Genomic DNA, 24,562 nt, shown 5'->3' on the forward strand with positions numbered 1-24,562 from the left:
CATACTTTAATATTTTACTGAAATGTGATTTGTTTAGTGTCAGACGTCAGGACAGGTCAAACATCAGTGCAGGTTGTAGTGTGTGTGAATGGCCTAGGATTTCCTGCCAGATGTCTCACTCATCTTGGCATATCCAGAAGCATATGGCAAGGAAAAGTTATAGTCTTGACAGGATACTGGTTTTGGAGTAGTATGTAAGTCTAACATCAGGGATAAAATAGACATCAGCAAATAGCTATTGGCAATTTAACAAATTGTAACCTGATGCTTTTATATCAAGAGATGAGAAGATTATCATATTAGAGAAATAATCTGTACATAGACATTGCTCTCCTCATAGTTGCCAACTAGTCTCTCCTTTAACTTGCATGCTACAAATACCAGCTGCTTTTAAACATGTTTGGTGCCTCATGCTAAATTTTTGTGGTGCCACTTACCCTAAACAATTCATTGATTTTTGGTTTATTGTTTGTAACAAAGTACGTTCTTTGAGATTTCTCTCAGTTCCAGAAAGACAGTTAGCTACTACAGTAGTGCAACCTAAATCGCTATACGGGCATAACAAAACCAATTCTTAGAAGTCTTGCAAGTTTTATAAGTCCAAAGTTTCTATTTAAATATTTCTTGGTATTGCTTGTTCAGCATGTAACTTGGATTCCTTTTTACTATGCCTTTAAGAAACAAGAACACAGACTTGAACATTTCTTTTAAAGATTCCTGTGCCTGAAAACATGAGTTGGTCTTCGGACAAATGAAAAACGTCACTAAAAAGGATTGATTTTCAGGAATATTGTCAGTGTTCATTCAGGGTTTTTTTAAAAGATTGAATCAGAATCATTTGGAGTTAGCAGGATGCCAGATAGTTTTCAACTGTCTATTCAGGTTTATGTTTTCAGAAGAGGGGCAGTGTCAGACAGTCAGAAGTTTGTCTGGACTTTCTCAGGGCTCAGGAAAGGTGTGCAGTTAATTGTAAATATGGGTACAAAGAGCAGCTTTTAGCTGGATTTTGAAAAGACTGGGAAAACCTAGGTGTGACCAACTTGTTTTTCTCTGTTGTTTTACAGGTTCCAGAATCTGCTGTGGTCTCGAAAAGCGTTTGTGGACAGCGTGAAGGTGTATAACCGCAGCTACATCTACATGCCAGCCTTCTCAATGAAGACAGGGACAGGACCCTCCCTGCGCGTCTATTACACCCTGGAGGACTTTGGTGCCAAGCAGGCGGTCCTTTTTGCCAACCCCAATTTTCTGCGTGACATTGGCAAGTTCTGGAAGAGCAAAGGTATCCATGCCAAACGGCTTTCCACAGGACTTTTCCTAGTCAGTGCTGCCCTCGGTCTGTGTGAAGAAGTAACAATTTACGGCTTCTGGCCGTTCTCGGTGGACCTGCACGGGAAGTTTATTAGCCATCACTACTATGACAATGTCTTGCCTGATTCTGGATTCCATGCCATGCCGGAGGAATTTCTACAGCTCTGGTTTCTTCATAAAAGTGGTGTACTGAGAATGCAGCTAGAACCATGTGAGGACCCTTTAATCCAGTCTTCTGCCTGAGGATCGTAGGAGTCAGTTTGGGAGATCCAATAGTTTTTAATTTCCATGCTCTCCAACAGAGAGTTCTGTTTTCTGTTGATTCTTTTTAAAGGGAAAATAATCGTGGGTCTGCATGGACCATAAAAATGCTACTTGAAGGCCAAATGGAATACGTCCTTAAAGTATAGTGCTTTATGGAACTGGGGTGGGGGAAGCAAATCTCTCCATCGAGTCCATTCAGCAGCATTGTGAAAATCATGTCAGAAGCAGCACAGCTGAACTTTCCGGGGGACGTTTTTAAATGACTGATGTAAAAAGGGCATTAAGGCTCGGAGAGTCACAGAGCCACCCACAAGCTTTTGCTGACAGTGCCAAATATGACTGTCTGTTCAAAAATCCATTTCATTCCAGATTGGCACCTCATACAACTTTCCTTTTTTTTTTTCCCCTCTGTTTGGGTGTGTGTGTGAGTAGGAGAGCATGTGTGTGTTGTTGACTTTCTTTGTTTCTTTCCTTTTTTTTTTTCCTTTTTTTTTCTTTTACTTTTTGTTTTTTTTCTTTTTTTCCCCCAGTGGAAGGAAAAGGAAAGGTTTAAAAGCCCCAGGAGCTGAGTACCATAAGCTCCTCTGAAGACTCTTGGGAAAGTGAAGGGTGCTAAGAATCTGGTTAGAAGAATGTCCTAGGAATGCCCTGCTACTGAGTATGGATGGACTTACCTGTTGTAGGTTTTATCAGGATGGTTTAGGTCATTGCACTTATAGCTATGCTAATGCTATACTGTGGGCAAGAGCTGGTTAAGGGAAACTGGTCTGAAAATACTGGGTTTGTAACAAACGTTTTGGTGAAGTGCAGCCTGGTTTCAGTTGACCTGCTGCAAGATTTCCACAGTGACTTTTGTAGTAGGGATGGTTCCTGACCTGTTTTGCTGTCCAGCCTTAGGGATTAATTCTGTATTCATTTGGACTCCAGATGTTCATTGACTGTCAAGGGGATTTGAGGTGTTCAGTGGAATGCAGAATGAGGTTCTTCATTTGCTTATGGCAGAAAAACTGCAGAAATGAATGTAAGTGTCATTTAAAATGAGTTGAAGCTTCGAAAATCCTTGCTCTTTGTGTGACTAGTTCTTCTGCTTGGATTGTAACATTAGCCTTAAAGACTTGTACTTTTCTCGCAAGATTCTCTCTGGTTAAAGATAGTCTGAAAAATAAAACAGCCTTTGGGAGCACTGAAAAGCTGCATAGCCAGCAAGAAAAAGAAAAAAAGAAAACGGCAGGCCCTTACGTAAGGCAGCCTCTCTCCTTGCAGTGGGTGAATTATGTCAGTGTGCGCATTGCGCGCGCGCTGCTCCGGCCAGCACAGCGCCTGAAGGACTGTTTTATTTTGGGTTATTACTTGGGCAGCAGATGGTCCTATCGCCATGTAAATGAGAAATCTTTTTTTTGTTTGCTTTGGTTTAGCACTGTAGGACAAGAAGAGAATACCAGCTCAGTCCATGGTGCAATTTCAGCTGCAAGATGTCATCATCGTTAACTTTAAAAATCCAGATCAGTGTTCTCTTTCTTATCTTTCCATCATTATTAGCTGAAATTCTAGTCAAAATGTTGAAACAACAAAACTGTCATCAGGTTTCCACAATTTCCTGTGCTACCTGTTTTAGCTCCAAAGTGCTAGTATTTTGGGGGATGTGTCCTATCATATGTTGACAACGTCTCTCTTTGTAGACTACCAGCTGCAAGTTATATAGATATAATTAAAAAAAAAAAAAAAAAAGCAAAATCCGTGGCTCTTCTTTAAATATGAATAATTCAACTATCTACGTAGGACACACTAGAAAAAAAATAATCATGTTTTGCTTTTTAAACCTATGTTTCGTAATAAAAATCTTTCTAAATATGGATATTCCAAGCATAAAGTGGGCGCTGTTCCATGGGATTACAGGGCAGTGCTAAACTGTAAAGTTGGAAATTTGGATTAAAAAGCATTCTAGAGATTGTTCTGATAAAATCCAAATGTGCTTCTATAACCCATTTTATCATTGTCCATATTTTTGTTAAAAGTTCAGTCAACACGCTGATGGGACGTCACTCAATAATTCATTCCCTTTCATTATGTTTGATCTATGATGTGGGTACTCGGTGAGGAAGGATTTGAAAGTAAAATATTTTCTTTACTGCTTGTTATGGCAGAATTGTACTGAGCTGCCTTTCTTGGAGAAGAAGAGGTGCCTGTATGGTTTTTATTGTGCGCATCAAGTTTTGCATTTTTTAGTGCTTTAAAGATTACATTATCTGTGAGAACAACAGTCGAAATATGGTGTGCTAAAATGGCACTGCAGCAGTATGCCAGCATTTCCTTGGGGGTGGGAGGGAACGAGGAGAGTAGGGGGGAGCTGCCTCTTTGCTGGTCATTTGTTTTGTATTTTTACCAATACTTGGGAATTTAGTTCTGAACCTCTCTGACAGCTCTCCAACCCTTTGGTAATCCTTTTTTCCATGTCTTGGGAAAATAATCGGATTAGAAGAACAAGAGAAAAACATGTATTTTTTTAGGAAAACTCTGTGCAGTGTTTCATAATGTCTGGCTTCTTCATGTTCAGCTGGTGCCCTGGGTATCTGGAGCTGATGTATTCCCCACCCCTGTAAGACTGAGGCAGCCTGAACCTGTAGCCTGTGGTCTTTGTGAGTCCCTTCTGATGTCTGCTGTCCTGACATTTGCAGGGGGGTAGCTTCCAAAAAATTATGGGGGTAGGGGAGACCTAGGCTGTGTTTGATGTGTGACTGATGTTGGAGAAATTGATAATTCTGGCTCTATTCACATTTATGTATAGTGAATATAACTATCTTACAAAGACAACCAAATTTGATGGGAAAGGCTTCAAGGATAAATAATTTTCTATAACTTCCAGAAAACTGACAGCTGAGAAAAGAAGAGAAATGAAAAGAAATGCCCCTTTTGAGAGAGCAAAACCTGTTTTAGCTGGCTGACTTGTCAGTCCATGCAAACACTGGCAAGTGATCAGCCTTTTGCCAGGCAAATAAAAAGGGATGCAGGAGAGTACTGGAAGTGTTTTGTGGCAAGAGCAGTCACCAAAAAAAAAGAAAAGCATCTGGGAACGTGCGAGTGGCAGCTGCATGACAGAATGTTGGAGCAAATATGCTCCGTCCACGCTGCTGCTCAGCGTGAGGCTTGCCTTGTCTAAATCTAGGAGTGGGGCGGGTTGCATGTGTAGGATCATCGATGTGAAATATGGCATTGCATGCAAGGGACTGAGGCTGTATCCTTCTTCAGGAGGGAGGTCACACCATGGGATAGGACCATACTTCTGCTTAAGGCACAAGGAAATCCAGGAGGCTAACTGTAAGTGTTAACCGTGAGAAATCAGCATCTCACAGTCATGGCAAACTTTGGTCAGCGTGATTATATCCATCCAGTATTTACCTCTTGATTGATTCCAGTCCATTGATGGCAGTGCCCTTAATCAAATCTCATTGCTTGTCTTGCTGTATTTTCCTTGAAGTGAATTGAAATCGTAATGTTTATTTGGCTGGTGAAATTCCCTACTCTAGCTTCTCTATTTCCACTGCCAGTCCCTAAATTTCTCTGATAGTGTAGCTAAAGCTGCACAAGTCTCTGCCAAGTTGAAAGCTACTGCAATTCGTCTTCAATAAAAACTAGTTCAGACTGGCCAAATGATTTGTTAATGATCCTAGTTACTAATTTTATCATAGAGGTGACAATGTACAGAGGCACTGGAATCATTGCTCTGCACAGGAAGCATTGCCCCACATTTGTAAGAAGAATAAATTAAATTCCTTTACAATAGCTGTGCATGGAAGATACTCAGTACTGAAATCACTCTAGATATAATCTTTTTTGGGGTGTATAAGCTTTTGAGTAAATCAAGAACAATTCTTGAACTTGCACCAAAACTATGTAAAACTTCTACTTCCTGTTGATTATGAAGCCTTTGGAGCTCCTTCTAAAACAGACAAGAAAAAAACGGAAGCCAGCAAACTAAAATCATAGAGAAGGGGTATGTGTGCGCTCATGAGAATAAAAACATTTATAATTTTGGCACAGAGCTTGCTATAATACTAAGAACTCTTATTCATGAATGTTGTATTTTTATATTTTTGCTGAAATGAAGATACCAAGTTTGGGGTCAACCAGCTGCAAAAGTCAAAGGTCCAAGCCTCTGTTACAGCTTAACTTTTGTAGAATATAGAAATATTGGCTGTTTTGTTGACTTGACTGCTTTCACCTTTTTGTTAGCTTCATCAAAATGGTGTCATAACATACACTGCTGAGTTTGCACCTCTGTGGGTGCTGAAACTAAGCAAAGCATCTGTTTTTTTTAAATTTAATGTCTGAACTGTGATAGTTATGTAAACCCCTTCCTCTGTACATCTTCATGGAAAGTGGTTTAATATCTGGATCACCCTTGCCTATAATTAATAAGGACAACATGATCAAGGAAACTTTTGATCTATAAGTGAGATTGATGGAGGTGAACGCTATCTCACCATTTACTGCCTGCTTTGGTTCTTTCCTTCAGCTGGATAGATTAGTAAGTAGGGGAAGAAGTCCAGGTTACACAAAGGACAGGCCGTTCCTGAAGAGTTGGATGATGCTGGAAAAAAGGAAGATCAAATCAGTGGTGTAACCAATTGGAGTGTAGCAATTCTTGATAAAGATCCCCAGTTCTAAGCAACTGTAGGATATTTTCATCTGGTAATGACTGTGAAAAATGGACAACCTATGACCTACCAATGGTTTTCTGCACGACAGCAGCAAAGCGAAATGTTATGAGGAGGGGAAACTGATTAAACAGAAAGGGAAATACAATGGAAGAAAGAATGATGATGGAAAATCTGCCTTTCCCTTCTCTTCTGCCACTCCCCCAAAACACACTTATAAAATGGACTAACCAGCTATTATCCTGAGTCACTCTCTCCTTCGTGAAACGACATGGTGGGATTTCCATTAGCTGATACTTGCTAGTAAACAAAATTCATCAGGCCTTGTCCAGAAATGCCTATTCCCTGGCTCCATGGCTGTTTGGGGGATGCTCTGGGGGCTGTGGCTGTCCTGGTGTGCTGTGACCTCCCTAATGGGACCTGTACCTAATGTCATGTGGTTCCATCAGATCTCCCGCTGGGATCATCTGGACTTGTATTTGTGCCCCAAGAAGTCATCCTAAAGGATCTCTCTGCTCTGTCCTTCCTGATGACCATCCTCCGTGGGGTTAGAAGTGTGATTTAAAAAATCAGCCATTATTTAGCTAATATACATTGTTGTTTTGAACCATCTTTTCTTCTAAAGTGTTCATAAATCCAACAAGAGTTACCTCCAAATTGAAAATACAACTTCAGTTAGGTGTGTTGATAATTCCGTCATTGGAGAACAGAAAGGGGATGGAAGAAGGCTGTGTTTTTCAAAGCGATTGTTGTAAAATAGCCTCTCTTTCCTTGAATTCCCAGATTTTGTCACTTGGAATCTATCAGATGTTTGACTTTTTGGTAGTTTTTTAACAGAACAATTAGTAAAAGACTTACTGGCCTTTTTGTTAAATATTAGCAAACTTATTTTCCTAAGTGTAACACAAATACCCAACAGGAGGCTTAACCTATTCTCCCTAGCTGATACTTCTTTGGCAGCAATGAGAACTTAAACAGCTACTTATTCCTCCCTGATTATTCATTTTCTTCAGTTTTTATTACGGCAGGTTGAGCCCTAGTGTATTCAGCCTCCTCAGCCTAATGCATATACTTAAAAATGAATCTCACTCTGTCTTTTCAGCTGTAAAAAAAAAATGAAAGTTGTTAATTGAAAATGGTTGCATTAGGTTCCCTCTACAATCAGGAGCGACAGGCACCTCCAGACGGCGATTCGTGCTTTTCTTGAGCATGGGCTGCCTTCAGAGGTCTCCGCAGGACCGTGCGAACACCCCAGCGGTGTCCGTAAGGCTAAGCCGCGCAGGGCAGAGCACAACCTTAAGCGTTTTCCCCAGCGGCGCGTAGTTGCTGGCGAGCGTACCGCTGTGGCTTTGCGAGGCGCCCGCCGCCGCCGCCCTAACCGGGGCTCGGGCGTTGCGCGGGGCGGGGGGGGCAGCTCGGTGACCCGCTCCCGGTGGTCCGTGCGGATGGTGCCAGCCCGGTCGGAGGGGATCGGCTGCGTGCCGAGTTCAGGCAACCCTGGCGTGCCGCTGGTGCTCAGGGACGGCACGTAGTCCTCGCCTGTGCGAAGGCAGCAGTTACGTTCGGGGCAGTAGCGCGTAAGGATAAGGCCGTTGACTGCTGCTGGGACTTGGCGGTCACCGGGGCGGCTCCGTTTAGATCTGCTGTGGGTACGGTTCAGCAAGGGCTGTTGCTGACCAGGCCCGAGATCATTACCCGTGGCAAGGTTAGCACTCTCCTGCTTCGCAGTCAGAAGTGCCGGGCTTACTGGAAATGATGGCAGCTCGTCCCTTTGGAGACCAGCCTGCTTCTTGCCCTGAAACACTTCTGATCCCTGGCAAATCTCAGAAGGGCCTATTAAAACTGCATCTTAAAATAATCTACACGTACTTCCTGCTGCTACTGAGTTGGTCAGCTTTCTGTTGAGCTGAATATTTATCCTGTTTGGGTCCCTCTAAGGCAAGCGAACCTTCAGCACTCAGACTGCCTGGAATTTACTGTGTTATTTGGTGTCTTCACCTTCCAAGTCAAACCCTTTTTTTCTTTTAGACTAGATTTAACTATTGTGAGTGAATCCAAAGTGAGTATAAGAAAGCAACACCACATGTAATTGTTCTCTGGTTTGCGAATAAGCTGGTGTTCAATAAAACACTAAAGTACCGTTTGAATAATTCCTGTTGATTTCTAATTGTATATTCAATGAATTGTTTTGCTGAGATGGGGCCCATAGCAAAGATGAGTTGCATCGTTTGCTGTTTATTGGAAGGGAGCAATTACAGATGCATCATATATTTTAAGCTAAATTCTTACCAAGAAGTTAGGGAATCTACATACTCTGTGAAAAGCTTTGTTACTGTGTGATTACCTTGGTAATAAAGGAAACGTTTTCACTGAAAATAGACGCACAAAGGAAAAGAGATTTTGATTAGAACAATATAATCTGGAGCACTGAGGGTCAGATTTGTGTCCCTGCTCGGATGTCTTCGACCAGGCTCTCGGTGTGCTGCGAGAGTTCCGTAATCACAACTTCTTTTTCTTCTCTGCATGTATTAATTTTTATAGAAAATGCTTGAATGCTTTTTTTATAACCTCTACGTGCACTGAAAGTAAACACTCCTTTTTTAAGAGCGCAAGTTTTCTTTTCGGATACCCATAGCTTTTAGTATGCAGAGCAAAACTGACAGAAGATGTCCGGTTTTCAGGAGAACGCTGTTCTGGAATAGCCTGGCAGGGCTCCTGCAAACACGCGAGTTGATTGCTGCCTCTTGAGCTGTAGAGTTTCAGCAGATGATACAGAGTGTGCTGCACTGACAATAAAAAAAGATATTTTAGCCACAGCTCTGCCTGCTTGCTTGATGTCTCCCATGTGCTGAGTGGTATTTCTTACTTCTGCGAGGGCTCTTCAAGCATGGGCTTTGATCCTGAATATCATACGTTGACTAGTTTTAAAGGACTGGACTTTGAATGTACTGGAAACCGAAATGAGCATTGAAATGACTGGAAATAAGTCCTTTAATGTATCATTTGGTCACGCTGCATGGTTTGGCCTGTTAAAAAACAGACCTGTCTGTATCCGAAAGCCATTTTATCCGAGTATGAGACTTGTATATACGAGGAGGTCGCTGGAAGGTGAATGAATGTCTGATGCTGCATAGGGCAAGGACTTCCAAAAAACACTGTGTTTCTATTTATATCAATAATGAAATCCCCATTGAGCCAATATTGGATTAGGTCAGCATTCAGTGCTCTTGAAACTCCTACCCCATAAGCATTTCCAAGAATTGTTCCATGCATAGGCAGAAACAGTAGATTTTTCTTTTGTTCATGCTCTTCACCTTGCATTGAAAGTGGAATGAAGTGTCAATCAGAACTCTTATTTACCCTTTTTAGAGGTCTCTCTAGACTACCTAAATAATATATAGGCACACAATTATATAAATATAAACAAAATAGCTGATAGCCTTAAGTTCATAGCTCAAACACGGATTAGTATCTTGAAGAATTACTTTTAAATCATTTAGTAAAAAAAAATTGCACAAATTTTACATGTGAAAAAAGATCCCATTTTTTTTCTCCTAAAATACACTAATAACTGAACAACTTTATTTTAGAGATATGTGAGTGTTTCCCCTGGTTTTCAAGTTATTCTGCATTTCTAGCTTTGTATTCAGGTCCATACTTCTGCAAAGCTTCCAATTTTAGACTACTCCGTGTGGTGTCCTTAGATAAAAAATTAAATGTTATACTCCAAATGTAGTCAAAAAAGAAAGAAAAACAAAGTCAGGACAGAGGTTCAGATCTTCTGAAGTCTGTTACTGTTTTTGTACTGCCATTTAGTCGTGGTGTCTAAAGAACTAGGCAAAGATCAGAAAGGAGATAAATATGCAAGATGACACAGTCTTTCTCATAAAGATAAAGGGATGCAAGCATGTATTTAAATGCTTGGCTGAATTGGGACCTAAAGTTATTAACAGATGTTAGGTCTTTATTCTTTCACTTCTCTTTCCCTTGATTCTTCTTGTACTGGGGTGAAACCTGCTGCGTTCACAAGTTGTTTAAAATCTCCTCTGCACTATGGTGAACTTTCCTTTGGGCTCTAAACCGAACAACATAACGGAGAGACATAAACCACTTCAGGTCTGTTAATACCGAGTGCAAGCAAGCTTGTATGCAGTATTGCACGTCTTCCTAGTATTAATTACTGTATTAACTCAGAATTAAAATGAAGGCTTTCTCATTTCTGATTCCACTTACCCCAGAATGTTTGAAATCTCTCTTCCTGCGGTGATTTCTCTGTCAGATGAATGGAGATTATATTTAGCTTAGATGTTTTGAGAGTTAGGTAACTCATGCTTGGGAAGTAAAGTGAAAAAAATGAGAAGTTTTATAAAATGTAAAGGTTTATCTGTTTTGAACAGTGAAATCCAGCAAATGAACAAACCTTTCTATCTGACTGAATTTATGCTTCTGTGTTAAAATCCACCATCATTGTTATTAAGTACAATAAGGACATTACCTTCAGATAACGCATAGATTGTAGGAAAGTGAAAAGCCATACATTTTAATGAGGAAAAAAGGTTTTCTTCTCTCTGCCCTACCCTTCAATTTATAAGCCAAATTTGCTGCTCTCTTTCTTTTACCGTTCTGAGTCCTGTGAAATCAATAGAATTGCCTAGATTTTAACCAGCTGTCTGCTCTCAAAGCTGAGGGAATTCATCCTGTGAAAATTTTAAATTAAGATATTTTAAAGCAGTGCCAGATTATGCTACCTAGTTAAAGGTTCCTATTCTGTAAGCTACTGATTTTTTTCCACAAGCGTAGATCACGTGTAGTTATGCTATTTGTTGGTTGTTTTTGTAAGGCAGGTATCTTACTGCATTTCAAATGTCTGCTGTGCTAAGGTGTCAGAGTCTGAAATCAAATCATGATCCAAGTCATGTCCTTGTTTCAGCAAGTTGTGTAGAAGTGATCCATGTGCTGCTCTATCTGTCAAGTATATTGTATGAGCCAAGTGAAAATGAAAAAAGGATTTTTCTACAGTGTGAAGCCTCACAATTGAGTGAGGAATTAGATATCCTCAAGTAATTTATTGTCCGTGATGGTCTGATGCCTGGCTAATGTTTCCATTCATTGTCAGATAATTTTGTTAGACTTTATTGATGTAATGATATGATCTTTTCCCCCTGCTATTCGACGGCAATTTTTCTTTTCTGATGGTTTTTGCAGGGAAGAAATCTTTCTTTATTCTCATTTTTTTTTAATGACGTTTTATATCTAAGGCTTAATTCTAGTCTCAGATGCTGTTTGTCTTAAAAATGTTGGTCTTACGCTTTTTTCCTGTGTTGTCCACAGTATCTTCTTTTCGTAACACTACGTATGATGGTCAACAATGAAGTCTCGACAAATCATGTTTCTCTTAACCATTAAAAGTCTTTGAGAACTGAAAATTCTTCTGGCTTTAATAAGTCTGGCTGTAAGTGTCCTTGGGTTTTAGGCCAAATTGCACCCAGTTAGATCTTGAATCTTTGCAATATCTTAGTGCGCTCATAGTCAATCAGGCATCAACAAAATAGAAATTCATTTCCAAAATTGCTTTCAACCTCAGTGAAAAACAAGGAGTCTTTAATAAACCTTCTTAATAATGGCCTGTAACTACCACGGTGATAAAAATATTTTTAATTTTCGTTTTATGTCTCATGGAAGTTACAAGCTCAGACGAGGATATAAACAACTCGAATCAGTATGAGTCGAGTTGTCCTCTTGTTTTTGGTACACGTATGCTTTCCATTGACTGTACTATTTTTCATTTTTTCTTTTGCTTGCATCTCGGCGAATATCTCTCAGATTCTCTTCCAATACTTAAATTATTACTACATGTAATGTAGAGGAATTGCTCTTAGTAAGGTTTCTGTTCCACTGGAGAGTTTACTAGTAGTCTGCGTTTTAAGCGAAAGGGGGTTTACCCTGCTCTTGGGGGAGAACTGTTTGGGTGAGAAAGCAAGGCATTAAAAGCCACCGCCCGGGTCTCGTCTCGCCTGTGCTGCGTAGCTGCGCGGGGGCGGAGGGCAGCCACTGGCTCCCGAACCTCCTGGGGCTGCGGGAGATGCTCGGAGGGGCTGCCGGGGCTCTGCCTTCGGGGTGGTCCTGGGGCCGCCGGGTGCTCCCGGTCCGGCCGGGCAAGAGAGGAGCCAGCGGGGCGGCGGAAGGCGATCCGAGCCGCGGGGTGAGACGTGCGGCGCGGTGCCAGCCCTCGCTTGGCCGGGGCTGAGCGGGAGCCGCTGCCGTCTGCCGCCCGGCACGTGGCGCGGGGAGCCCGGCGCTCGGGCACGGCCAGCCTCGCTGGCCCCGCCGGGAAGCGGAGTTCTGAGTCTGAGGAGCGGTCTCCCGGCTGGAAACGCCTGGAGCACCGTGATGTCGTCCCCTGGCCTGCCTTTCCCGGCCCTGAGCAGCTCATCGCCAGAGCCGGGTGCCGGGAGCTCCCCTTGGCCGAGTGGCTCCGCGCCGCAGCCTCCTGGTGCCTGGGCCCTCTTGAAAGCGGCAGGAACTTCAAGTGCAACAGCTGTAGCGACGTGGCTCTTTTTCCCTTGTCGTGGAAGGGAAGACGGTGCAAAACTTTTCCGTGCCGTGCTTTAGCCGCTTACAGGTCAAGAGCAAGACAGTTTGCTGTAAATCCTGATTTTTCGCCCTAAGCGTGGGATAGAAAGGGCTCCCGTTTTTATTCTGAAACCTAGATTTTTTTAAAAAGATGCATTTCGGAACAATTATGAATATCTAAGTTAGCAACTGAAATCTCATAGAGTCATTTTCATCTTCTCCAGCTCTGGCAGTTCAAGGTGACACAGCAATCCTGCCTTCGTGGTGGAAGTCCTTTAAGGACTTCTAAACCTTTCTGTTTCTTACACATACCAGACACCTTGCTTTAACCTGTGTCAGTGCTGGTTCTATCTGGCTATTTCCGAAAGCTCAAGTGAAAAACAAAGGAACAAAGACACAAAGGAAATTAAAGGTGCTTAGCTGTGATGTTTTTATAGGGTGGTACATTGCTTTGATAATGAACTGTGAAACGTAGCATGCGGATGATGATGATGAATGTAAAAGACTGCATGTGTTTTTATTTGAATGTCGTGTCCATGAGCTGGATTATTAGTATGAGCTCTGTAGTGTAAAAATACTGAAAAGAGAAGTGAAATGGAAAGAAGGTATTTCTAGCAGTTTTTGCAGTGAACCACGCCCTCTTTCGTCTGTCTCCCTTTTCACAACCAGACTCAGATTCCAGTAACGTAAACTTTACCGTTAGGATGGTAATAAACAAACTGCTCTCTTCCTAAAGTTAAATACATTTCCTTCCAGCGTTGTAGGAGAAAATCTATGTGCATTTCCAGCAGATCAGACTTCTTCCCAAGCGTGGGCTCATAGGGCCGCACTGGCTGGGAGATAAGTTGGGGTCACCGATGATGCCATACTGTGTGTTTCCTGCCCACAGAATTCAATAGTCTGTTCCTGTGCCAGGAAATAAGTGACTGTGGTTTGGTACGGATTGCTGCTTGCTTATGGCTGGAAACTGAAGTGCAAGCTAAAATGCCGTGAGCTCCCTTCCATTTCTTGTAGGCACAGACAGGCACGCGACTCGAGGAAGAAGTTTTGAACTTGGCTGGAACAGAAATGGGCCAGGCAAAGGTTTTTCAAAATTATTACTTTTACATTTACCTGACTGAGGTATTCATGAGAAGTCAGTGATTTCAGGAAGGACTGACGTTTGTTCCCTTATCTCTGAGTTGCAGTGATCCTGAAATACCTGCCCAGCCACAGGGACCTAGGGAACCCACAGCTGGCTCATCACTGGGGTTATACCAACTCCCTGGTGTTTTGCTTTGGGACAAAATAGGTTATTTGAAGGCAAGCAGCCCAGGAAGCATTGCTTGAAGGATCATGATTGGCTTCTGCTTGTCTCCACCTGTAGCTGCAAGGTCCCTGCTCTCACCTTCCCTGTCATAACACCTGCACATCTCAGACCTCCTGCTTTGTAGCTGACCCCATCTGCAAGGCTGGCTATGAGAGAGGGCAAGCCTTCCTCCAGGTGGAGTGTTCAAGCAAGTGATGCTTGAATCAATGGTGAAACACACTGTACCATAAACATATGTTTGGAAGGAGCTCAGTGTTTGGTTGAAACAAGACTGGGGATCGGTCTGTGGTTTATAGTAATGCTGGTATACAACAGCCCAGGCAGGACAGGTGCAAGGTGTCTCCTGTCTCTTTGCCATTTTTGCGCTCTCGTACAATATTTCCAAAGGAGCAACGTGATGTGGGACGTCAGTGTTAGCTGGTGAATTTTGCCCTTGCGTAATTCTAGTACTTTGATTTGCGTTCCTTCTTATCTTGCCCAGTTTATTGAAAAATGTGATGGTAATGTGGTAGTTCAATGTCTTGAGATGGTCTTAAAGTAGATAAGCAAACCATTATGCCTCTGAGGTTGCATAACTCCATGGATTTGTCTTACCTCCAGTGACTGGCATGTAATATTTATTGTATCATTTATGATGTATGTAAGCTTTACAGGCTGGATGTTGTGTCAAAATGACGTGAGCACTTGGGTAAACATCTCCTTGAATCACCATCGTTTTGGCACGCTCAGGGGCAAAGGTACTTGTGTGGAGTGTGTTAAACATCACAAAGCGTGTTGTTGTTTAGAGTCTTGTGATTAGGGCTTCGATCTAATTCTCTCCAATGTAGCAAATGTTTGCTGTCGGCTAACACTGTTACAAGGACTAAGGGTTTATCTTTCTTTGCCTGGCAATAATGTATTTTCTATTATGTCAGTAGAATTTGTTCATTTTCAAGTAGTGTGCAGTGCTCCTTTGAAGAATGTCTCTTTTTCAGGTGGTTTCATGGTGACTGTACCCCAAAATGTCTAGATGTCTCTCAATAGCAAAAATTGCTTTGTTATTGAATGTATTATTTATTAACAGTATCTTGTTGTCTTTTTCTAGTCACATTTTACAAAATATGCCGCAAGCATCTCATGTGATTTTTATAAGGAAAGTCTTATTTATAATATTCATGCAAGTGGACGGAAACAAATCTCAATTTTATAGTAGTCCATGCTTTTTTTCATAGCTGCAGAGTCTTCATAAGCATGATCAGAAGGGACAGCCTCATTGTTTTGTTTAATTTTGATGGAATTTTTCAAAGGTAAATATAATGTTATTTATAATTTGGATTTAATTATCTTAACAAATAAATATCTCCATTTTAAGAAATGAAAATAGTATTTGTGGGGCTTCTTTTTCTTCTCTTTTCCCCATTATCTAGCTCAGTATGTCCAAACAGTCAAGGTCATTTCCTCTTCCTCTTTATGTTGTCCTGTGGAGTCTATTGTCATGTCAAGATTTACATCTGTTGTCCTCATCTGATATTTCTGGTTATTCTGCTTACTCAATTCCTTTTCTTTGTAGCTTAGTCAGTGAGATGAATTTATCTACAGTGTTAGTCTAAGAATTAACCTGGGGCTGAACCTGAACATTTCTGCCTTCCCAGAACAACCCAGAAACACAACTTTGGGTGCACGTAGGAATCCCAAGGAGACACAGGCATTTTGTCAAAGAGGTTCCCATTCCACACTCGAATTAGTGTAACTGAATCCCACTTGCTTGGACTGGATGTTCCAGTGCTCAGTCTAATACCCACATAAGAGGCCTTGAGTACATTTTCTAAAGCAAATGATGATTCTAGTATTTGAACATCTGATTGACCTAGCTTAGATGTCTTTAGATTTTCAAGCCAGATTTTCCAAGTGCAGATTTTCTGTGCACAAGCCTCTTCAAGATAGCTGGAGTTTGACACTGAGTTCCTTTTGAGTTTGTGAAAATGTCCTCTCTCACTTTAATCCTCCCCACCCCCACCACTCCCCTAAAACCAATGGAATATATAGGATGAAATGGTCCTGGCCATTCCAGGGACAGTTGGAGTAGGGTTCCTGAGCCTGGTAGATACACAACCCCAAGCATTTCTGTCTATCTTGATTTTTATCACAAGAATTATCCATAGCAAAGATGGTCTTTGCTAAGGTAAGAGAGGAAGACAGAAGCTCCCTTTCCTTTAGCTGAGATTGTTCTAATTCAAAAAACTGTCTATTGAAGATGAGTGAGAGACCATTTAACTTCCAATTTACTCAGGTGTGGGCAGATAGAAATTGCTGAAGGCAACTGAGGATGAAGTCCCAGTGATTATGTTTATGCTAGAAATCCTCAGATGATGCTTTAACTTTCCTTGGCTCTCTAGCATGTTTATTTTCTTTCCCTAAATGCAGTTTCCTACCCAGTGAGGAAATGGGAGTTCCTTGTTCTTCTCATTTAGTATTTCTTAGTTTTCAGAATATACCATCTCCATCTAGGTCACTCACTAGATTTCTTCCTGTTGCAAAGAGGGACAAATGTCAATGGGGGCTCACAAAATGAGAACTCCTTGCCTCCGAGGTCTTCTGCCAGGTGAGTTGTCAACGGGTGGAAGCTTCCGCGCAGGGTCTCTCTGTTGTGTGCTTGCTTGTATAGTGCACGTTGGCAATACTGCCTTGCACAGTGGGAAACCTAGGTCAAATCTCCAAGTCCTTGAAGCTACATTTCACTTTCAGCTGGTGAAGTGCTACTTGAAAGCTATGTCTTGCAGCTACTGTTAGGTTTTTCCCTCCAGGAGGGAATCATACCTTAGCTATACCACTGACCCCACGTATTTTTTTTAGCCCTGTGCCTCTTCTTCCTAGACCTTTAACCTTGATAAGCTAATATTCATTCCTTGTACGAAAATGTTCTGTGGAGAGGCAAAATGTCAACAGTATCAGTGCCTCAGACTCCCTCCATCTGGCTGTGACAGGAGATCCTTGAATGTCATAGGGAAGGTCGTTGCTGGGACAAGAGAAACCTACCCAATGCAGGAAATTCTTTTGGTACCCCACTTTAAATCCTCTTCTACCCAGATTTCCAGCCCACTGTTACATACCCAGCTTGGTGAGGGTGTTACTTAAGCACTTTGGCTTCTGAGTATCTGTTTCCTTTACGTGCTTTCCCAGTTCACCTCTTCATGGCATTTTAGCAGAAGTGTTACACATCAACTATTGCTTGATCTGGATGTCTGGTAGAAAATACACTCCTAAATGAAAAGACCAACTGTCAGTGAGAACTGCAGTGTAAGTATTGTGGCATTAATGAGTCCGGTTTAACAGAGATGTTCCTGTCTGTTGCAATTGTGCCTAACTCTGTTCAGAAGATTTGTGAAGTTCTTGCATCAGGCTTTTCCACAGGGATCTGCCAGTTGGCTGTGGCAAGTTTGCTTAAGCCTGTTCAGTAACAAATTGATTTTAGCCTCCATCAGGTAGCAGATGTGCAGCATGTGCTGTCTTCCTGATGACCACAGAAGTGGTTTATGTGTAACACGAGTAACAACTTCAAGTAGAAGTTTTCAGGAGAAGACACATAGGACTTAGGAGAAAAGGGTTTACTTGTGGTTTTTGCTACAGATTGCCTGCTTACCCCCTCAAACTGATTAACCACTTCATATCAAATTGCTGCTCTCTGTCATCAAGGACTAATTTTTCCCAGTCTCACAGATGTTAAGGTAAAATATTTTTAATGTATTTTGAAAAATGCTAGTACAAAGAATTGGAGTCTTGAAAGAAATGAGCTGCTCTGCCTATAGAAGTTCATCCAGTTGAACGCTAGTCACAGGTCACCATGACGTTTTGCTTTGCCATAGCTGGTTAGAGAATATTTGAAGTGTACCACGACCATGAGATGTTGCATTATGTCCGTCTTGATTAAATTGATACTTCATAAAGCATCTTCCTGTATTGCCCATTCAGTGTGATAATTAACTTCCCATCATGTAGTGCAGCTTTTTCTCCATCTATCAAGCCAAAGGCCTTGAATCTTCTGTCCTCCAGACTAAGACTTCCTAGCCTATTTAGTTATTGTTTTTAATGAAAGCCATCCAGTAACTGTGATTATCCCTGTTGCTCTTCTCTGCAGTCTTTCTGGTCCTACTTCTTTCTTTTTGAGATAGAAGATTTAGAATCCTATGGATATTAAATTATGAGGTTTCTTTTCACTGTTTTCAGTGGTCATCTAATCAGACCTTGCTTATCTCCAGCTTTTAGCCTCTTCCCTGACAGCCTCAAGATCGGTAAGTCTGGTGGGGTTAGCAACTGAAACTAAAATTTAGAATGAAAACATTTTTGTCTTTGTGTTTTCTTTAATGTAAATGTTCTGTTTAATTTCCGTATACATCCTGGGTTTTGATCAGAAGGCTTAAATACCTAAAGTAGACTTCTGACTAAAGAGAGATTTAAATGGAAACCCTATCGATTTGGATATATTTTAGAAAGAATATTAGGACACAGTTACTTTCTGTGAAAAGATCTGCATGGGCTTTTTTTCTAAAGAAGAAAAAGAATTAATTTCATTACCTTGAAAGATACTGTGAGATGGAATAATTTGCTCTGGTCCACTCTGCTACAGACTCCTTTTATTTTGGAGGCATTTAAGAGGAATAAGACTGTAATGTGTTTTAGTCCTTGTCGACCCGATTTGATCCAGTTCTCAGAAAGATCACTGTAGTATTTTCAATATTTTGATCTGTCAGTTCATCCACTTTGTACTTTTTCTTTATTTTGTACCCATAAATGAGCGAAAAACTAGGGTTCTCTTAATCAGTACCAGCAACGTAGATGACTTGCAAAATGGTTAAAAAACAGTCAAGCACATGTATATACTGCCAAAGAAAAATTCAGTACTGCAAAAAAGATTCCAGACAATTTTCAGGCAGGATATATGCATAGATTTCTTGGAACTTTGTATTCACTATTTAGAATTAAAACTGGTGATACTTAGAGATGTACCTGTTGAAATTAATCTATACCCATGTTATTATACAAAACTATTTCATAAGACATAGAGTACTTTCCCAAGAAAGGGAACAATCTTTTACTGTGTTATGCAGGCTTACTACAAGAAAAACATTATAGATGATGAGGAATAGCTATTCAGAATCCCTGTTTTAGAAATTATCTGTGATGATACTAAAAATAAAATACAACTGTGTATGCCAAATCATCATCAGCCTGTGTGTGGTGTTTAAATTTAAAAAGAAGTATATTAAAATAAAACAAAGTATTTGAAAATCAAGTAAGTGTAACATTTTCCAGTAAGGAGTTGAGACTGAAAATATGCATGGGAGATACAACACAAAATTAAAAATTGTTCTATCACATTCTCTTTTACAGTTCTATGCCATAACTGAGCATTTTTATCTTGGGTTAATGTGTTTTTCAGGGTCCCTATTAGAATCTAGGTATTTCAAAAATTGTTTCATTCAGGTTATTAAAAAAAAGATTTAATTTGAAGTCTTCAACAGTTTGAACATGTATTGTTAGCAAAAGCAATTTAAAAAATCTGATAACCCATCTATGGTAGATCAGGCACTTTGCCATTCAGCGTTAACCACTTGCTTTCCTCACACTCCCCATCTCCAAATCTACCATTCATTGCCATTACGAACATTTGCTGGCTACTGGCAAATGCTTGATGAGCGAAACCACCTTTGGCGACATACTAGACACGTCTGGGAACAGGGAAAGAGTGACAAAAACATGACAATGAAGGGAAATCATGAGTGACAGTGGTATGGCCTTGGGTTCATTGAGTGACAAGGCACTTTTGGCTTAGATTGCATGTGACCTGTCAAATGTGGTTTAGCTCTTGGGATTATTAACTGTCTGGGTGAATAATTGTTAGAGATATCAGCCGTCAGCAAAGTTAATGGCTGATAGAAAAAGACAAGTGCAAAGTTTTTCATGTGGGACAGACTCCGGCAGACTAGGGTCCGGTCTTTGTAGCCAGGGGGCCTGGGCTCCGGTGGACAGCAAGTTGAGCGTTGAGTCAACAGCATGCGCTTGCAATGATAACCACCAACCACGTAGTGTAGCCAGGAGGCTGAGGTAGGGGATTTTTCCCATGTGAGGTAATTGCGAGTCTGCATCTGGAGTGCTATGGATGCCCCGATATGACAGAGACACTGAAAAATTGGAGTGACTCCAGAGAAAGGTGCTATGGCCATGGGGTGGGAGCACAGGACACCCAAAGAGAACAGGGGCAGCTGTCCCTTTGTTCAGCTTGAACAAAAGAAGTCTGCAGGGGCAGCTCATGGTGCTCTTCAGCTTCCTGCTGGGACGGAAAGAGAGCAGAGCCATGCTCCTCCCAAAGGCAAACAGTGAAAGGATGGGAGGCTACAGCCACAGGTTGCAGAAAGGGAACATCGTGTGAGATAGAGGGAAAAAAAATTGCCGTGAGGGTCATCAGACACTAGACCAGGCACCCAGGCAGGCTGTGAAGTCTCCAGCCAGAATAAGACTGACTGGACAAGGCCCGAGCAACCTGCCCGAACCTTGAAGTTAGCTCTGAGCTCCAGACATCTCTTCCAACCTGAATTATGCTGTGAGTAGTAGGGATGTCAATAATACTGCTGTGTGACAAAGTGGGTCCCAGAGGGTCAATCCTAAAAGTTGTCTGGAGGTAGGATGCTACTGCAAGAGGTGAAGCTCTGTTCCTTTACCCCTGTGACATGGGACTGCCGAAAGAAGGACTTACATTTCCTTTTCCATGAACTGCGGGAGACTAGAGCAATCACATCGTACCTGTATCATTACAAGAGAGGGCAGAATGTCTTCCTAAATCTCTTTTCCATTCCAGATGGACTCGTGTCAGAGCACTTCTTTTGATACCGTTGGCCCACCTCCTTGGAAACAAATGACCCGATGAGACTGCTGCTATTTCTTCAGTGGGGCTGTTCAACAGCCTAAGGGACCTCACTGTTTCCTTCTGCAAGTCCAAATTTTCTTTTGCTCAAGCCTGACACCCAGAAGGACAAGCAGGCGGTGTACAGGTGTGTATCTCCTCTGCGGGCAGCAGACGTACAGGCTGGTGGGACAGTGCCAGGGTGGCTGGGACCGGAGGGACAGAGCATCTCCCTTCAGGTTTCTGTGGGGTTGGGGCCCTGGTGGGTGAGGGCTGGTTTTCCCTTTGCTTTCCAGATCCCTTCCTGCTCCCATCTGCTCTGGCCAGCTCCTCTCAGACCTTTCATCTTTCCCAATTTTTTGAGTACGCCACATTTCGCCACCCTTTCCTCCATTTTGTCTCCCACCTCTTGCTCCCTCCTACTTCTTTCTGGTCTCCAACCTTCTACCTCCCTTCTGGGCCCTGCTGTTTGTGGTGCTCCCTGCCCGCTCCCCCCCGCTCTGGTCACAGGCTTTGCGTCCTCTCGGCTCCCCGCTTGTTTCCACTCGGATCCCTACAGGCATTGCTAAAACTGCCGCTCTGCATTGAAGACATCTGAGACTGAGGCAGATGCTGTAGGGAAAAATGCCACAAAAGTAGCCTGGAGGAAGCAAACACTTTTTCATCAGTGCATATTTTGATGGTATGAACTCTAGAAAGCTCAGGGCAACTGCACTGAACGAAAAAGTATAAATAACTATTTATTCAGTGTACAAAGAAGAGATTCCTGTTCGGAAAAAACTTTAAAAAGTGCAGGCACACAAGGGAAGTGGAAGGAGCTGGGAGCTGAATGTTGCACAGACAAACTTAGTTCTCGTATTTTCTAATTCTGAAGTGTTTGGCCTCATGATTTACTATGCTTCGAATGCAGTTCTTTCGGATGTAATTTTATGTATATTTCCTCAGACATTTATGTTAGTAATTTTGAATACTGGTTGGCGAGGGAGAAAGAATAACTAAAAAGCTGGAGTAAATGCATAACCTTAGCTTGATGTAATCCACCGACTGTATCTAGAAAAACTTTCACAGGTACTTCGACAGGTACCCACCTGTAAGCAGGTCCTGAATCTAATCTAAGTGTTAATATCAAAGCTTAGCAGCATTTTGTCAGGCTGCGCTCTGCTCTGACACAGTCTGTACTCAGGTCTTCAGACAGAAATAGAAGAGAGAGAGGGAGCAAACTGGAGCAGGCAGCCACAAGCATGTGAGGGTGCTAAGGAAGTGACGGCAAGTGAGACTAATCCTCGTGCTGCACTGTGAGTTTGCCCAGGTTTGGGCTGTGGCCCCTGAGATTGCCCAGCTGGATTCAGGAGAAATCGGCATCTCTTGGGTGCGGTGGGTGTCCTAAACGAGGTCAGATGGGCTACGCCCTTGAAGTGCTTATTCCTTTCTTTATTACCAGGGCACCTCTTTGGGCTTCAGAAGGTCCGTGTTGAATTCTTACCTCTGGTGCTGAAGAGGTCCGTTTGTGTCTCTGTTTCCTACCTGTAAAATTCTTCCCTTCCCTTAGATTTAGCCTGATAGTGTTACAACTTCATCCAGAATCTTCAGGTGAAACCACAATACAAATAATATTGCGTAATAACACAAACTTAATAATAATATAACACGTGATCTTGTCCCTTTAATTTTCTTCCTTTCACACTTCTACTGCTTCTTAAAGTGGTTTGTCCCTTTAAAGTACAGAAGTAATCTTCAGCATTGTACAGTATAGTGCATCAAAATCAACATTTAGAGTGCTCCCATTGCACACGCACTAATGCCTTATCTTCTAATACTTGATTCATATTCATATGATTGAAAATGAGTGCTTATCCAATGAAAAGCAGCACTGGAATTGCCAGAAATTGAATATGACATCTTAGAAGGCAATCTGCTCCCTTTTCCCTCCAAATAAAATAAAACCTAGCCACCAAAAGAAACCCAACCCATATGCTGTATATTTCAGAATATATTGCTCTCAAATATATCCTGTAACAATGGCTGGCATTATATATCCTGAGCTTAGAAACACAATTTAGTTCAACTTCTTCACGGGTGCTTGACAGTTTAGGTGCCTCTTAATAGCACGTAACTGGGACCAACAGCAATCCAGCTGATTTTTGCAACCCTGCTGTATCTCTCCCGATCAATTGCTATCAGTAGAAATGAAATATATTGAAGAATTAGTGGTCATGAAGTGTCACTGCTAGCTCTTGTGATGCCATCCCCAATGTGAAGTTAGCAGATAGCCAACCCTGGGTTGAACTGACTTTAATTTGACAGGTTGTGTTATTGATCACAGCCATTATAGTAGACTACTCTGAAGCTATCAAGCTGTGGGATGGAAAGTCACGTGAAGTTGCTGTCTCCATTTGTCTTGTCAGCATGCTGTACTTCTCAGAGGGTCTGGAGATTTCTGATGGAGCCCCGGAGAGTCATGGCTGTTGCTGAGACCACAGGAGAGCGTATGCGTGTGAGCTCCTCTGGCAGCTGCACCTCAGCATTTGTAGTAAGGTTCATTTGGTTGCGGGTCAGCTCATCAGCTGACCTCAGCTTCATCTTCTTGATTTGGGTTTTGGTGTCTTTCTAACACAGCATCTTTTCTAACGCCATTTTGCCACTATTCTAGGGACTCCCCCACTGTTGATAACAAACTCTATTGCTTTTCCCAAGACAAGAGTCATATATCACACTGTGAAACACTTTGGGATAGGGAAACTCCCCAATGGCATGTTAGGATCTTTGTAACTGAAGACAAATGGATGTCTAAAACCATTCTCTTTGTCTAGTCTCTCTATTAGTGATGCTCTTCTAAGCACCCAAGGCCTAGCATATTGAGAACTATTGTTTTGAGCTTTTGATGGGTGTGCTGGACAGACTTTGGTCCTTGTCTTTTTGAAACTGAGCCCTGTGACATTGCGTGTGCTTAGGGTGACATGAGGTCCTGTGCATGTCAACGGAGTTGGCAAGTCTGTACCGCAACGCCCCACAACAGCCAGTCCACACTTCATCTTTCCTGAGATAGGCCGCCTTCCTTAGGAAACTGACAGATGTCTCCCCGTTTTCCTTGAAGCAGTAAACACAAAGAGGAGAAAATCATGACAAAATGGACAGACTTTGTTTTCTTAGTGTCATCTTCCTTATTTTAAAAGGATGCACCTGAAGTCCTGCCTCTCTGAACCCAGTGGAAACAACCTCAGCCAACAGTTCCCTCCTCAGAAAACTCCGTGTGTGTTGCTCCAGGCAGCTTTGTGTTTAAGTTGCTCTTCAATCCTCTCGGCAGTGCGAGGATGGGGAGGGAAAGCAGCTGCTGCTGCTGGAGGCCGGGTGTTCTCAAACCCTGGCGTCTGATCTCCATCCCTTGCCTCCTGCACAAAGATTCAGGTGTCTTCTTTCTCACGCATGGGCAAACCAGATATTTAGACATAGGAGTGCTTGAGAGTAGCTCTCTCATAGATCCTTGATGGCTTTGCAGAGCTCTTCTGCATTTGTATGCCTCATTGCAAAGTCTCGAAAATAATTTCAAATTAATGCCTCCCTATAAGGCATGCAAAA

General features: G+C 42.0%; 1 protein-coding gene across 1 annotated transcript in view; it reads left to right on the forward strand.

Moving 5' to 3' along the window:
- ST8SIA1 (ST8 alpha-N-acetyl-neuraminide alpha-2,8-sialyltransferase 1) overlaps nucleotides 1–19,309 on the forward strand; it is a 139,354-nt gene extending 120,045 nt beyond the window's left edge. The window contains exon 5 of the mRNA XM_030040824.2: nucleotides 1,065–19,309. Within this exon, the coding sequence (XP_029896684.1) occupies nucleotides 1,065–1,551 (487 nt within the window). The 3' untranslated portion in view covers nucleotides 1,552–19,309. The remainder of the gene's footprint in view (nucleotides 1–1,064) is intronic.
- The last annotated feature ends 5,253 nt before the right edge of the window (nucleotides 19,310–24,562 follow it).

Source organism: Aquila chrysaetos, chromosome 17 (assembly GCF_900496995.4).
Source record: "Aquila chrysaetos chrysaetos chromosome 17, bAquChr1.4, whole genome shotgun sequence".
Lineage (NCBI taxonomy): Eukaryota > Metazoa > Chordata > Aves > Accipitriformes > Accipitridae > Aquila > Aquila chrysaetos.